Here is a 16,985-nt window from a genome sequence, read left to right on the forward strand (position 1 = left end):
GGCCATGTTCTGCACTGAGGCTGTTCCTGTTTGTGTAGAATATTTGGGGCTGGAAGGGACCTTTGAAGGATTCCTGTTGCAGTGGGAGCTCTGGATATCAGAGCATGAATTTAAAGGGTGAAATGTTGGGAATTTAGACACTTGGATTAGTTTATTTCTTCCCTGTCCCCCTCCACTGCTGAGTTTTCTTGGGTTTTGCACTGGCTTGCTTTTATTGTTACCTGAATATGAAGTTATCACTCCTGAGCTTGAGTTCACTTTTAATTAGGACTAAATATGTTTCCTGAGGTATTTCTGCCATTGCTTGTTCAGAGTGAACCACTGGAGAAGTGAGATCTGATTGCCCAGGTGTCATCCAAAAAGAGATTATTTTAAACTTCAGTTTAAGCCCTGTCTGACTTAAGGAGAGGCAGGGATGTGGCACAGAACACCTGCAGCCATTTCCAGGGAATTCTCATCATTAAGGTTGGAAAATACCTCCAAGATTTCCAGGGGAAAATTTGGGTGGACTTCACCTTACACAGGCTTTGTAAACAGCACAGAATGTCATCCTATACCATCTGCTGATTTAGGTGGAGTTTGTTTTCCTCTTAGGAATAAAAGATGCTGAGAGAAGGATGAGGAGAATTTTGTGCTTTTTGTTTTATTTTTAAGATCTGGTGTCTCTGACTCTGGTGGAGCCCCAGGAAGGGGTGTTAGAAAGGTGTGATGACTTTTTACATCTGGCCGTGTTTGGTTTGAGTGTAAATCCATTTTTAGCGAAAGTTTTGGCATTTCAGTGATTTGGATAAACTTTCCAGTAGCAGAGAAGAGAAATACATTAGGTAAGAATTCAAGTAGAGTTTTTTACCCATTGCTGTGTTTCAAATGAATAAAAAGCCATTCCAAATCAAAGATAATTTGAAAAATTTCGACTCAGTGCTGGAAGTGTAAAATGGTGAATTTTAGGAGGCAGCTGTATTGGTGCAGGAGCACATTCCAAGCCTACTGCTTAATATCCCTCCTTGTTAATGGAAAAACAACGTTGTCTTCACTGAAAACGTGTTCTGTGTGCAGTGTGGCTGGCAAAAAACAGTTGGTTAGGGAATTTCAGCAGGGATTTAGTGGTGGTATGTGGATATCAGCTCATTGGGAATGTCCCAGCACAGGAATTCTGTCAGTGAGGGAAAATCTTGGAATGAGGGAGGTGTTTCTCTAAGAGTTCCTTAAATCTCATTTAAAGTGCAGCATTTAGCATGTGTTATATCTGGTTTTTTCTCAGTATCAGGTTTTTTTGGGGGGAAAAAATAAAAAGGCCTTTCAGCTCTGGCATTGCCAGAGTTCATTTTTACTCCTTTCAAACATTATTCTTGCAGGGAGGCTCTTAAGAGCTGCTGAAAATTGCTGTAAAAAAAGAAATTGTTATAAAACCCCCATTGCTGAAGAGAGTAATTTTTTATATAATCAATTTCTATTAAAGATAGACCTCAAGAGGAAAAAAAAGCATCTTAGTTCTGGTCCATCTGACAAGCCCCATGTCATTGCCTTTTGCTGCTGCAGCACAGATCAGCTTTCAGCCCTTCATATCCAAGGGAAATATTTTGCTTCTGAATGGTATAAAGAGGCTGAAGGAAAAAAAAAAAACATTTGTGTTATTTCAGCATTTAGAACTGTAAATTTCATAGAATAATTGACTGGTGTCTATCAGCATCAATTTATCCAGCATTGGAGGGGTTTTAATGGACTTGCTCCATCAGGCAAATTATTTGATTGCAAACTTAGGCTTGTTTGTGCCATAAAAATAAGACAAAAACCTGATTAAAAAAAAAAAATCAGATATCTTTCTGTATTACTTACTCTTTTACTCCTTAATATTATATCAATCATATGAAATACTACTAATCATCATCAATGACAAATTCCCAGAGAGGTTTGGGTTGGAAAGGACCTTCAGGATCATCCAGTTCCAACCTTTCACTACCCCAGGTTGCTCCAATTTTTGTCCAGCCTTGCCTTGGCCACTTCCAGGGATTAAATTCAGCAAATATTCCAAATTGGAGGACTTTTTGGTATTTTTGTTACCGAGCTGTATTCCTGAGCTGGATTGTGTCACCTGTCACAGCTCTGCCAATCCTGTTTTGCTGAGTGCTATTTCTGTCCCCTCAGCATCTCCAGGTGTCCTCTCTCCAAATGACCTTTTCCTGAAATATCCTCCTGCCATGTGCCTCTTCTCACTTTCAAACTTGGATTTTGTCCCTTAAGCCTGCCCACAATAACTCCAATAACTTAATTATCCGGGACTCTCCTGTTCTCCTGGCATTACACATGGAGATGGGAATTATTTGTTTCAGAAGCATTTTTTCTTTAATGATAGGATCATATTTTTCAATAGACTGACAATTCTCAACAAGCCCTACAGAAACAAGAGATGAATTTTAAATATTATTTAATAGCACAAACCTTGCCCTAGCACACCTGGTCAGGATATCCTAGAGCTTCACTTCCCTCCATGTTGTTAAACATTGTTAAATTTGGAACACTGAGTCAGAGTTTTTCCATCATTAATGCCTATCCCAAATTCTTCCTCCAAACATAGGGGCTGTTTTTATCAGCAAGCACTAAAATTCTATTTGTGATATAGATTTCTGTGTTTTCTCCCTAGAATCACTATAGACTTAGAAGGTTTGCAACCAAAACTTCTCATTTTAGGGCAGTTCTCTGTATCAGTGCTGTCCTTCCCAGGAAAATTTGGCCAAATAAAATCATGTAGCAGCACTTGGCTGATTTTATTTTGGCACCACCCTCACAAGGAAGGATTTTTTCCCAGTGCCCCATCTATCCCTGCCCCCTGGCAGTGGGAACCATTCCCTGTGTCCTGTCCCTCCATCCCTTGTCCCGAGTCTCTTTGCAGCTCTCCTGGAGCCCTTTAGGGGACCTGAGGCATTGGTGTGATGAATTTTCTGGTTTTGCCTTTCTGTTTTTGACAATATATCTTAATGAGTTGACTTCTTGCATGCAGGCAGCAGAGAACCTTTTCTGATTTAATTGCTGTATGAGAGATTGAGGGCAGAATTTGAGGAGTGAGAACCATTGGGATTAAACATATGGACTGTGGGAGGGTTTGGAGCAAGAGGCTCCGAGATGTGGATGGGTTTTCTTATTTTCTAGCACAGTCACACGTTGTTGTCATGGATCATTTTCAGATTTCAGCTGCTCATGATGTGTTGGTTGCTGGAGGATTGCTGAGTCAGAGAAATCTGGGTTTGAGGATGGAGCTGCTGAGGGATTTCAGAAAATGGTTTGGGATGGAAGGGACCTCAAAGCTCATCCCAGCAGGGACACCTTCCTCTGTCCAGGTTGCTCCAAACCCCAATTTCCAGCCTGGCCTTGGGCACTGCCAGGGATCCAGGGGCAGCCCCAGCTGCTCTGGGCACCTGTGCCAGGGCTGCCCACCCTGCCAGGGAACAATTCCCAATTCCCAATCTCCCATCCAGCCCTGCCCTCTGGGATGGCATTCCCTGGGTCCTGTCCCTCCAGACCCTTGTAGCCTCTCTCCATCTGTGCTGTAGGTTATTGAGGTGCTGGAAGGGACAACGAGACCACCCCAAAACTTCTGTTTTCCAGGCTGAACAATCCCAATTCTCCCAACCTCTCCCCACAGCGGGGCTGCTCCATCCCTCTGCTCATCCTGGAGCTGCTCTGGGCTCGTTCCAGCAGCTCCATGTCCTTCCTTCCCTTGACTCTTCCAAGGCTGGAGCCTGCAGAGGCTCTGGGCAGCTTTTTCCTCTTTCTGCCTCCAGGGAAATCCTTTTTCCTTCCCCTCCAGCTGAGCCCCTCAGGTGACACCTGAATTTCCCTCCTCCTCCTCACCTCCTCCAGGCACTCAGAGCAGCTGAACCATGGGGAGGTGAAGCAGGAATTACAGAATTCCACATTAATTGGATGACACAGCATTAGTGCTTCACATCCTGGAAAAATGGGATCCAGAGAAGCACTAATCACTTCCAAATGAGCTTAATGCACTTCCCAGCAATCTCTGCTAAATTTCCTCTTTCAGCCCAAAAATCAGCCCAGCCTGGGACCCAAAGCACTGCCAGCGTTCAGGAGCCTTTGAGATCCATTTTTTTTCCAATAAGCATCTTAAAGTCCAGAGATAAGATGAGAAAATGTAAATTAATTAATGTGGGTAGGAAATAAAAAGGTGATGAAAATTGCTATTCTCAGCATTGAACCACCTGATTTTCATACACTGCTGCTATCCTAGGGATTGATGCCTTATGCTCACTTTTTATTGCCACATTTGTTAATTTGAATAATTAATATTTAAGTATTTAACCTTTAAAAGTGAATTTCTTCCAGGTGGGCTCTGTGCTGCCTGATGAACTTTTATCCCCATATTTTAACTTGTTCTATCTCTTGTACTGAATTAGATTTTATATATTCGAATAATGTATTTTCTGCTGGATAGTGAGAGTCCACCTTAAATTAATATAAAGTAAAAATACAGAAGCATAAATCATCATTTTAAAAAAGTGGGAAAATTAATGGTTGAGACAGCTTTTAGTGATTTTTTTTTTTTCCTACAGAACTACAATAGTGAAGTGTGGATTTCTTTTCCTTCCAAGTCAGAAATTGGGATTTCAGCTCCTAGAAGTTTCCTTCCAGCATCTGAAATTTCCTTGTAAAGCTGTTGGAAATTCCTGACCTCCCTGCCCAAAGGGAAGTCCAGCAGGAATTCCACAAGGTTCTCTTTCCCAGAAATAATTTCTGCTAAAAGCCTGAGAATAATCCACCAAATATTCCAGAGAAGCCCCATTTTCTCCTGCAGATTCCTGCTCAAGGATTAACATTCACATGGGATGGGAAATTCCACAGGAGCAGGAAGGGCAGGTCCAGGAAAAGAAAATTACAGAATAAAACAGGCTGGGAAGCTTTCAGTTCACCTGGGTTTGGGGTTTTTCAGAATTGCTACAATTTCTGCATTTCAGTGCAATTCCTTCTTAACAGCAAGATTTTACTGCACTGTAAAAATTCCGTATTTACTGCCATATACAGAATTTTGATTTAAATACTTCAGTGTTTAAGTTGACTTTATCCTGGCAGTACCCCTAATTAAACTTCTTTTCTGTCTTTAGAAATGTCCATGGGGCAGCAGCATCAGACAGAAATTTGTATTGTGTTTGTAGCAGATGAGTCTGGAAGTGTTCTGTGACCTCATGATTATTGAAACTGCTGGATAAAATGATAAAGTGGTTGGGTTTTTTACAATTTAATCCTAATTTTGGGTTCTGTTTTTAATTCTGCCTAATATGGCTACAAATAATATTTTTTACTGACAGTTTTAAGGCTGTGGCTGCTCTGGTGCAGTGAGAGAAGTTGAGTGATTCCTGGCTCTGGAGTTCCAAGTTCCTGAACATAGTGCATAAATAAGTAGAATTTTGAGGAAAATGGAATACCCAAATGGAAATGTCTTTCTTTTCCTCCTCATTTTCAAAGCAGCTTCAGGTTTTGCTAATTTGTTTTTTTTGATACTGTTTTATATTTGACCAGTTTCCTATTTATTTTAAAAAATGAGAAAATAATGTTATTTTCCTTTTTTTAGTACTAAGAAATATTTGTTCTTCTCAACAAACAGAAAAATAATATAAAACAGATTTTTAATACTAACAAAAAACTTACAATTTAATATGCAAAATAACTGTATTCCCAAAAGGCTCTTCCTAGAAGTTATTCCTGACAGTATTGATATTTTGGATGCTAAAACCCCTTTAAAGCACAGCAGGGTTTTTTTTTGTTGCCTTCTCATTGTGTCTGGTTTTTGTGCTTCATGATATCGATACTCTGAAATTCGTCTTGAGAGGAAAGAATTTAATTCCATGAATTTCTGCCTCCTCGCCTGTGCTCTACCTGACACTGCAGGATGCACTTCAGTAACTTAATCATTCCTTTAAGATGCTGTCTGAAAATAAAGATTTGAAACAGCTGTAAAATTTTTTCTTTTAGTGTTACAATGTTCAAAATTGAATCAAATTCCAAAAACCCATGCAGTCAATTAAAGGCAAAGTGGAAGGATTTCTCTTTAAATATTGATTTATCCCATAAGGGCATTATTTATATATTAATGCCCTTGTGGGACAAATTTTATTTTTATATATACACACATATGTATATATAAAATATAAATAACAATGATATTTATAGATAGAGATATATCATAAAGTTATATATATTAAATATATTTCTACGGGATAAATTAATTATATATGTATTTATATATATTTTAAGTCTCTCCTATGTTAATTGGGAAAAAGAGATCAAGACTAAGAACCTCCTGCTCTGACAGCTCCAGTGCCTTCCAAGAACTCAGGGGTTTCTGGCACCTTGAACAGTTTTAATTTCTGTTCCTAAAAGCTGTTTGGCCCTAAAGAGAAGTCGGGGCATTCCCTGCAGCTTTTTCCTGGATTTAATCTGGATTTAATCCCAGCCTGACCCAGGGGCTGCTGCCTTTCCCCAGAGGTGCCAGGGCCTTGTGCAGGAGCAGAAATTCCTGCAGGACATGCCATTTATCAGTGAATTCCTGATTTATCCCTTCTGGCTTATCCTGCCTCCATAATCCCCTTTTCTCCTGCCTCCCCTGCTTTGCTCTGCTTTCTGTCTGCTTGCCTGCAGCAGGAATTCTCCTAAACTGGCACAAAGCTGAGCTGGATTTTGCTCAAAAATCCCCTGGAAACGTGGCTTGAGGGAAATACCGAAATTCCAGGTGGGGATGGGCAGCTGGACCTGCCCTCTCTCAGTAGGAAAACTCTCCCAACTTGCTTTTCTGGACTCATTTTAATCACATCAAGTACAAGACTAGAAGCTGGAAGTTTCCTTAACTTGAAATCCACTGATTAGAAATGAAGATTTGCAGAAATTTCTAATTGTTTTTTTTTTCCTAGCTGATGAAACAAGGAGAATTCCCTGCTGGAGTTGTGCTGTGCTGTACCTCCAGGCTGCTCTGAGGCAGGAATTGCACAGGAAAAGGGAGGCACGGGAGGCTTTGGGTGTTTCTGTGCTTCTGAACTTGGCTGAAAAGGAGGAATAAAGGCATTAATTGGTTCCTGCCCCTGCACAGAACCCTGCTGTGGTCAGGTGTAAGGTGGAGCTGAAGGTTTCCATCCTTTTTTTCCTTTCATTCTGTGCAGTGAATAGAAAATTCATAAATAAATAGCTCCAGCTCTTCTGCCTAAAGCTGGCTGAGCAGAGAATTAAGGAGTGAGGGGGGAAATCCTACACTGATGCCTTCATTTGAGTTTTTGTCTCCACTGGAATTGGCATCTTGTGCATTTTCATTTGTGCTGCACTGCCTGATTTGCTGAAACCTTGAGCCACGTTTGTTTTCTCCTCATCTGCAAACAGTCTTGTTGGGTTTTTTGGGACTCCAGAGAAGGAGGACAATGAAGCTGTCAGGGTGAAACATTGTCAGCCTCATGATGGCTTCACCTCATGCCCAGTTCCTGTTATTCCTTCACTGGATGTGCCAAAAAAAAAAAACCCAACTGGGTAGGAATGGCAGTTTATCAAATCAGAAAATTAAATGGTTTGGGTTGGGAGGGATTTTAAAGCTCATCTCATTCCAACCCCTGGGCAGGGACACCTTCCACTGTCCCAATGTCCAACCTGGCCTTGGGATCCAGGGGCAGCCCCAGCTGCTCGGGGAATTCCATCCCAGTTCCTCCCCACCCTCCCAGGGAACAATTCCTAATTCCCATCTAACCCTGATTTTACTCTAAAACAATCAATGGGTTCTGTATCTGGGTCTCTTTGCTTTACAAACCCTCTCTCCAAATGACCTCCCAAGTCGTGTTGGTACTGCCATAAAAATAAATCTAAAGTAGGTACAGAAGTGTATGAAAGTAAAATTGCAGTTGACTTGTTGGTCAGAAAATCTGAAATACCTCCAGCAATTTAAAAACAAAATTCACACCTTGCAACACCTCCCATCCCACAGCTCTGCTGCCCACAATAATTTCTTTCTGATTTATACTTCCACAGGTGTTGCATTTTATGATTTTAGTGGAGTTAAATTTCTGTTTTGTTGATTGGAACATAAAGGCCAATTGTTGGGCCTGCACTAGTGACTGAATCTTTGCTTTCTCCCAGGGAAAAATGGGAATATTGGTATTTTTAACCTACCTGTAGATAATACATGCACTGTTCCTGCACGTGTCACAATTGGCCGTGTCCTGGCCGGTCCGATAGGAAAGCCTGCAAAGACAGGGATGTGAAATCAGTAAAAAAGTCATTTTTTTAACAAATTTTGGCCTTCCATGACCATTTGCATAATAATCATAATTTCAGGATTATTTTTTTACCTTGAATATTGAATACAAAAATCCAGACATTAGGAAAATAGCATCAAAAATGCCATATTCAGTTTAAATTAAGAGATTACTTCTTTGGGGTGTGGTATTATTTTCTCCACTTTCACTCTACCCAAACTCTGAGTATTAAGCAATAAATCAAAACACATAATCCATTATATCAGGAGGAGTGTACAGACTACAATAATGCAAAATAGGATCTCTTTAGGAGTTTACAGACTACAATAATGCAAAATAGGATCTGTTTAGGAGCTTTGTGCCTCTCAGTGATCTCTGAAGATTTGTTGTAGGGATGTTTATGTGTTAAAAGGGAGAAAATGCTTTTGAAATGACATTTCCTGTGCTCCCTTAGCCTGCAGCTGTGCTTTGTCACACTCTGGTTTGAAGTCTCTTGCAGCAGTGAATTCTCATTTACCTGTGCTTGTCTCTGCCTTGGTCACTTTGAATTAAAAAGGGGGTTTTGAGGTATGCAGGTATTTTTTAATACATAGAAAATTAATTCAAATAAATATATTTCATTAAAATAGAATGGTTGGCTGTGAACATGAATGTTCTGGCATGCAGATGAGTTTGAAATGAAAATTGTTAATCCAGTATTTGTACATTGATACTTATATTTTTCTTTGTAAAATCAAAAATTTAGACTCTTTTGAAGCTAATTTCATTTTGTTACATACAAACAAATGCTGGCAACATTTCTTCAAAGTTGTTTTTAGAAGTGGGGAAATAATTTGTGCAGGGAACTTTGGAGATGTGGAAAATAGATCCAAGTCAGGATTCCTTCAGGGAATGAGATTCTGCCTCAAGCCCAGGCAGCTCAGCAGATTGACCTCCAATTATTCAGGGCTGCTTTGCTTAACCAGGGGCATCTCTGCCCCTTCCCTGCCCTTGCAGGGACAGAGCTCCTCTGCTGCCCTGCCAATGAGCAAAAATTAAAACTCAGCATTTGGGAAAAAAAAAATAAAAAAGGCTTAATTTTTACCTGGCAAAATATCCAGCCTACGTAATATCAAGTTTTAATGGGAAATGCTGCTCCAATTCTGCTCCAGTTTGATGCGCCTGTTCCCAGGATGAAAAATCAGCATTTCTGAGGTGCTGCAGGCTGTTTGTGCAGCTCAGAAAATGATCAGCTGGGCCTGTGTCACTTTTCTTTCTGATTTTAAGGATTAGCAGTGGCTGGGCTGGTGGCACAGCCCCAGGCTCTGGGTGCAGCTCCTGGCACTGTGGTGGCACCAACAGAAGTTCATGAGAGGGTGAATCCACTTCTTTCAGACTTTTTTTTTCCTTTTAAAAGCAAAATGCAATGTGGAGTTCTTGCTGTCTTTAGATGATGGTTGTTATTTGGCCTCAAAATTGCTTTTTAATCAGATGCTCAGATTACCAACATTTTTAACATCACACAAAAGTCACATCACGGAACCATGGAATGGTTTGGGTGGGAAGGGATTTTAAATCCCACCCAGTGCCACCCCTGCCATGGCAGGGACACCTCCCACTGTCCCAGGTGCTCCAGCCCCAATGTCCAACCTGGCCTGTTGTTATTTTCCCAACCTGGAAAATGAAATTCGAGATAAATTTAGGGTAGCAGGTAATATAAAAGTGGATTTTTATTGAAGGTTTTCAGGGACAGTTATGGAAAGATGCCTACAAAAGTCTACCCTCACAGTGGTGAGTACATTTTTATAAGTTTTAGGAAATTAGCATCATTGATGAAAGTACTAATTAGGAGGACAGGTGGTGGTGCAATTTTCTCTAGGTTAAGCTCCTTTTCTGGAGTTAGGCACTAAGCTGTACTTTGTCTATGAAATGTAACTTGAGGAGTTGTTCTCAGCCTTGGTAGTTAGGGAGAACCAACCTAGGATAGGGGTCTTGTGTTTCTCAGGGCTTGGAGTTCTGGAATTTGTGCTGGTTTTTGGTCTAGGGAATGGAAAGTTTTTTGAAATATAATAGGTTACAGAGCTCCAAATATATGTGCAGAGAATGCAGAGGACATAGAAAAGAAAAAAAAAGGCAAACACTAAAATGGCATCAAACCCACCTTCCTTCAGACGAGGAGTTCCTACTACTGAAAGATGTGGAGAGGAATTCACACAGAGCAAAATGTCCATTTGGTGTGCTCCTCCTTATGGGAAAACCCCACTCCTGGTTTATATTTGCTCTTATCCTCTCTAAGACAAGCAATTCCTGGTTTTCATTTTCCCTCTTCAGATCTTTCAGAAGCTGACATTCAAATTGTCCCTCCTATGAACCTGAGACTTGTAAAACTTTTTTTTTTTTCCCCAAGCTATTGATCAGCTCCTAAAATCTCTAACTAAAGATACAACATTTAAAATCTAGAGATGAGTTGGGGAAAGCCTTTATTTACTGAGGGCATAAAGAAGAGTCAATAGCTGCCTTCAGAGGGATGTGGCTCTGCTCTTTATAGGTAAAGCCATAAACACCCTGTGCTGGTGCCAGCTCGGTTTGGTTTTTTTATTTAAAGCTCTTTTCCAGCTGGGACATTTTCATTCATCTTCGTAGCCCTGCAAACAGCTGGAACTGGATGATCTTTAAGGTTTTCCCAACCCAAACCATTCTGTGATTTGATGGTCTTTAAATGCATAATAATTCTAGATTTCCGTATACATAAAAGCATATTTGTTGGTATAAGGCTGACTTGCTAAGCTGATGAAAATGGTCCTTGGTTGTAAGTATTTAAAAATGAGATGATTTTTGGATGATGAGTTTGAAATCCTGATCTCTCAACTGCCACATTCAGCTCTGCTTGGTTTTAGCATCTGTGCAGTTCTCAGTCTGCACTGGCTATAGTGATATATTAATTTTCCAGTTGGATTTAATTCTTGATTAAATTTTCTTAAAGCGGTTTTTCTTTACTGAGTATTTTTAGCTTTTCAGAGATGATTTTTGCATATTTTCTATTATTTCCTTCTTTGAGTGATCCTGTTAGAATTCCCTGAAAGCCCCAAGAACACTCCATGGTGTCCTAATGTTTGGTTTCCATCTGGCAGTTTCAGAGCTCTTTAGGCAGGACTGAATTATGTGAGTGTTAGAACAGTGTAAATTCAATTATTTCTACAAAAATTAAACTCCTCATGAAAGAATTTTGTTGTTGATACCTCAGGGCTTTGGACTTTTACTTTCTTGTTTTCACATAATTATCTACACAAACACTTGCATGGAATTTGTCTCGTTCACACCAGCAAGGATTTCACTACTGGCACAGCATTGCCATGCAGATTTTAAGCAGTGAGGAGGGAGATTTTCAGTGCAGACTCACAGAAAAACAGAGTTTCCATCAGTTTTGGCTCCTAGGAATGATTTGAGAGCAGAGTCTGGATGATACCAAGAGAAGGAGAGCAGAGTTCTGGGTGATGCTGCTTTATTTGTGCCATACAGTGTTTGAGTAAACTGCTTTTTTTCCCCTTCCTCCTAAAAATAATTTGTAAAGTATTCCCATGTAGGAGACAGACGAAAAACGTCATCCTTCGTTAGTAAACAAGTTGTTATTTCCGCTAAAAATAAATTCTTTCAAATGTCAAGTCTTTCACAAAGCAAAGTTTCCTACAGAAAATCTGTCGCCTTTGGAGAGGAATGGAAGTTGTTTTTGGCCTGGTGGGATGCCAGGGGTTGTTCCTGGAGTTTCAGCCTGTTTGGGATGAGATTGTTCTGATGTCCACTGAGGAGGAGCCATTGCTCCACAGCTTCATCCTCATTCCTCAGATCCTGTGGTTTCTATTTTATGGAATCCCAGACTGGTTTGGGTTGGAAGGGACCTCAAATCCCACCAAATTCCATGGGCAGGGATCCCTCCCACTCTTCCAGGGTCCTGCAAGCCCTGTCCAACGCAAAGGTCCTTGCAGGATGGATGTAGGTGAGTTCAGTTTCTCTGTCTGCATCTCTCCTTGGAAAGGAGATCTCCTCTCCAGTTTTTCCCACATTTTTCCATATTATTTTCAGGAGACTTTCATTTTCTGTCAGGTTAATATTTTTTTATTTTTTTTTAGCATTCTGGGTACAACCTGAGCTTAACCTCAATTAACACTCCCAAGTATTAAAATATCATAATGAAGAACAGCCATTTTGCTGACATGGACTGGCAGGAACTAAGAATAGGCTGCAATTTTCAGAGCAGCCTAAGGGGATTACACTCTCTAAATCCCTGTGAAACACACAATTTGTGCACCTGCTGGAGGCTTTTTTTTTTTAATGCCAACTTTAACATCAAAATCTTTGCATTTGAATATTTTTTGCTTGTATAAATTACAGAAGCCCCATTGAGGTGGGAGAGGGAAGCGTAGATCTGTGTATGCTGATTTTTTTGTTTTAATGGGCATCTATTAAAAACAAAGAAAAAAAACTCCTAAACTTTATTTAGAAGGATTGATCTGTTAGATCTGGAATCCCCTAATGGGAGGATTTTCCAGAAGTGGCTGTGGTGGGTACAGAGCATGATGCTCCTGATGTTCCTCACACTTTTGATGGATTATCACCAGCAAGAAGGATGTACAGACTTCAATAAATTGTTTTTTTTTTTTTTTTTGGTTGATGTTTGTTATTTAAATATAGTGAAACAAATGAACTTAGGCAGGCAGTGGGCCTTTGAAGTGTGTTTGAAGTGACAGTTCTGGCCTTGCTCAGAGGAAGTGCACACCCTTCTTCTCCTCAAGTCTTTATATTAATTGGAGTTGTTTTATTATTTCCTGGAGCTGCTGGGACAAGTTATTACAAAGCTGGTTAAACCCTACTAAGCCCAGATTGATTTGGGTTGGAAATGATCTTTAAAAACCCACCCAGTCCCACTCCCTGCCATGGGAACACTTTCCATAGACCAGGCTGCTCTAAGCCCCATCCAACCTGGCCTGATGTTGCCCATCTTTACAGAAAAATGCTTTAAAAATCAACAGTTGCATGGAGAATTTCTCAAAATCTTTGTTTTTTCACTTTGAAGTATTACAGAACTGATAATTCCAGTAACTGTGCTTCAAGAGAAAATTGGCATTATTATTACAAGCATAATCTGCCTTTTGGCAAAATAAAATGACTCCACTTTGTCACGAGAGTTTTAGTTGTCCTTATGACTTGAGTAAGTCATTTTTCAGCCATGTAAAATGCAGAAAAATCTCTTGTATATCTTCTGCATCTTATTTTATGTTAAAATAAATCCTGCTTAGCCCTAGAGGCTTATTCTGCCCTAGGAAAGCTTTACCACTTTAGTTCAATGGGAAACTCATACAAATGTATTTGTATGTCAGCAAAATCAGGTTTTTAGTGGATTAAAATCTCTAGTTCTTTTAAAAATTTCAGATTCTGCTCCCAAACCAGGTCTGGGCAGGTCTAAACCACCTTGGGCTAAAGGTGTTCTGAAAAAACACTTTCAAAGTAGAAAAAAATGTTTTAACCTTTTTGCTGCTGTGTTTTCCTGAAGTTGATAATTACCAATTAGCAGTTGGCATTTAGAGAGGATAAAAATCAGGATGGATGCTGTGCTTCGAGGAATTACCTTGAGGCTCTTCTGGATGCAAACATGGATTTGCTCCCTGTGTTTCAGGGTCTGGTGCTCTTGGGTTATTTTTGATTTCCCTCCTAACTATTTTTCTGTTTTCCATGGTTTTGTATTCTGTTTTTCCTGTTTCCCTTTGTTTTGTTTTCCCACTCGGAGATCACACATTTTTGATTTCCCTCCTAACTGTTTTTCTGTTTTCCATGGTTTTGTTGTCTGTTTTTTCCTGTTTCCCCTTGTTTTGTTTTCCCACTCGGAGATCACACAGGTCTAAGTGATCCCAGCTTTGTGCTGCTGGGTGGTTTTCTGACTAAGGATTAACTAAACCTCAATGAAAAGAGTTTTCCTCTCAACAAAGCTCATCCCATTCCACCCCCTGTGCTGTACAGGGACAGCTTCCACAATCCCAGATTGCTCCAAACCCCATCCAACCTGACACTCCCACACTGAACACTCTTCTCTCTCTTTTTGTTTCAAGGTTGATATTACTGATCTGGCTTCTGAAAACAAACAAACAAACAAACAAACCCTTTGCCATGTACAGAAACTCAGTGGTGAGATTTTTCAGGCTCTTTCCAAGACAGTGGTTTGTCTTTTGCTGCGTCCTGACAGTTGGAAGCAGATGACTAATTTGCTTTTTGAGGTATTTGCACTGTGGGTGTACAGCATGACTCCCACGACAGCAATTCAAATGCTTTCACCCTGTAAATACATTTTGTATTACACTCAGGTTAGTCAGGGAGTCTTGTTTTTTGTTTTTGTTTTTTTTTTTTTCTTAATAACTATATATTTTAATAAGACTGTTGAGTTATTAAAAAAAAAAAAGAACAAAGAGAATTAAAATGTATTTCAAGTGAAATCACAAAATCTTACAGGAATTAGGTGTGTACAAAGTCAAACATCTCTCCTGAATATTTGTGCCTCTGTTGTCTCATCTGAAAAATCAGGAGGATGATTAAAATGTCAGCTTGTGGTGTTAACAACCATTCGGGGAGTTTGCTCTGGTGGAACAGCAGCTGCATTGCTGCTGGGCAATTCTTGGGCCAGGCACTTCCAGCAGGTTATCAGGGAGCACATTCCAGCAGCGAGGTGAGCTCTGTCCCTTCCCCCTTCATCCCAGGTCCCCCTGCTGTGGTTTCCCCCCTGAGGGAGGATTCAGGACTGGATTTGGGGTTTTTTGCCTGGATTTGGGGTTTTTGCCTGGATGCCCAGAGCCTCCTGAGCTAGCAGCTCATCATCAGATCTGCTGCACCCAGCCATCCTTTCCTGCAGCTTCCAGTGTTCCTCTTCCCACTTCCCACTGCTCTTACACACTCAGATCCATGGAATTTTACCTTTAATTTTGTGTGTGTGACTTTTGGGAGCAGCTGGGGTGATGTGTTAGATGGTGGAAATCCTTGTGCCCTCACAGCTGCTGCTGCTCCCACCCTGAGCTGAGGGGTTCCTACAACTGAAACAAAACATCTGGGGTTCTGCTTGGCTTGGACTTCTGAATTGAGGCTGCTCCCAGGAATTGTTTCTATAAAGGAGGCATGATGGGAGAAATCAAAATATGTGGTATTATTACATCATTTTGCTATGATTAAGATTTTAGTGCAAGCTCAAATACCCTGTGTGCATTCTATCTCTAAGCCTACACTGGCTTCAAATAATAACTGCATCAGCCAGACTTGTTTAAAATTCCAAACGTTGTGCAGTAGCATGGATTTAAAAGAGGGAGGAGAATTTCTGGCCACTGCTGCTGATGTTTGTGTGGAGCCAGTGCTTGGTGTTCCAGGAAGGCCTGGACTCGGGGTTCTGGGCTGGTGACAAGGTGAGGATCAGGCACAGGTTGGACTTGGTGGTCCTGGAGGTCTTTTCCCACCTAAATAATTCTGGGATTCTGTACTTGCAAGAAGGATGGGAAAATGCATGGAGATAAAACCAAAGAACAGCAGGAAGGATGATGGAAGTGCTGAACTCTGCCTGTTGCAGCCTGAGCAGGTCCCAGTATTTTGTGTTTTCTCATTTCCATGGATAATGAGAATTATCCAAGTGAGGAGACTCCACAGACCAGGAATGTGGCAGTTTCTTGAGTTCTGTCCACAGTTCCAGGTCCCATCCCTGGAATTTCTCTGGAGCTTGTGAGGATGACAATAAAGTAAACAAATCTCTGATTTATCAAAGAAATGACCTGACTGGCTCCAGGTTCAAACCATGCCAGAGGGTAAATTTCCTCTCAATGCCAAAATACCTCTGCTGGCCTCTGCAGTCCAGCCTCTCATCCTGAGGAGTTACTGGACCACACACAGATTCTGTGGCTTTAGATGGAAAAAAGGCTGATGGAGATGGGATATTGGGAAGGAATTGTTCCCTGTGAAGCTCTGCCCAGAGCAGCTGTGGCTGCCTCTGCATCCCTGCAAGTGTCCAAGGCCAGGCTGGACAGAGCTTGGAGGGGATGGTGGAAGGTGTCCCTGCCCATGGCAGGGTTGGAATTGGGATGGTCTTGAAGGTCCTTTCCAACCCAAACCATTCTGGGATTCTCTGACACTGGAATTGAGGGAAAAAAATCCCAGTGTTCCCCCATAGAGTTGTGTCTGTCCTCTTCTGTTTGGTTCATGCAGAAATGGAGTAGACATCATCCCCCGTCATCATCCTATTAGGAAAAGAGGTCCAAACACAGCTGGGAATGTTGGGATGGATTTCCAGCCTCCCTTGGAATGGCAGTTTTCCTTCCTGGTTGACCTGGAGCACTGATCCCTCCTTGACATGCAAAAACCATCACAAGAGAGCATCACAAGAAGCTCAGAATTGGCCCAGTTTCACTTTACTGTTTAACGTGGAAAAAATGGCTCCATGGCAGGGAATTACTCATCCACCTCCAAAATTCCTCTGTTCTGGCAAAGCTCAAAGCAAAACCTGTGAGAGCTGTGGGACAGTGTGGACACTTGAGGTTTGTTCGGGGGTGAGTGGGAGCAGTTCCAGCTGAGACCCAGCAGTGGCCCAGGGGTGGGGTCAGGGAGGATGGACACATCCATGCCTGGGAACTCCTCACTTCACTTTTCCTCAGGCCACAGATCCCAGGATCTGTGTGGGTTGGGAGGGACCTTAAAGATCATCTCATTCCAAGCCCCAGACCTGAATCCGGCTCAGGTCTCCATCAT

General features: G+C 41.2%; 2 protein-coding genes across 4 annotated transcripts in view; one reads left to right on the forward strand and one right to left on the reverse strand.

Moving 5' to 3' along the window:
• Positions 1-16,985, forward strand: part of DOCK1 (dedicator of cytokinesis 1) — a 268,980-nt gene that overhangs the window by 92,170 nt on the left and 159,825 nt on the right. The gene's annotated exons all lie outside the window — the stretch shown is intronic.
• The window catches only part of INSYN2A (inhibitory synaptic factor 2A), a 45,230-nt gene that overhangs the window by 8,328 nt on the left and 19,917 nt on the right, over positions 1-16,985 (reverse strand). The window contains exon 3 of the mRNA XM_021526348.3: positions 8,155-8,226. Coding sequence (XP_021382023.1) covers positions 8,155-8,226 — 72 coding nt within the window. The remainder of the gene's footprint in view (positions 1-8,154; positions 8,227-16,985) is intronic.

The sequence above is a fragment of the Lonchura striata genome, chromosome 7 (genome assembly GCF_046129695.1).
Source record: "Lonchura striata isolate bLonStr1 chromosome 7, bLonStr1.mat, whole genome shotgun sequence".
In the NCBI taxonomy this organism is placed as follows: Eukaryota; Metazoa; Chordata; class Aves; order Passeriformes; family Estrildidae; genus Lonchura; species Lonchura striata.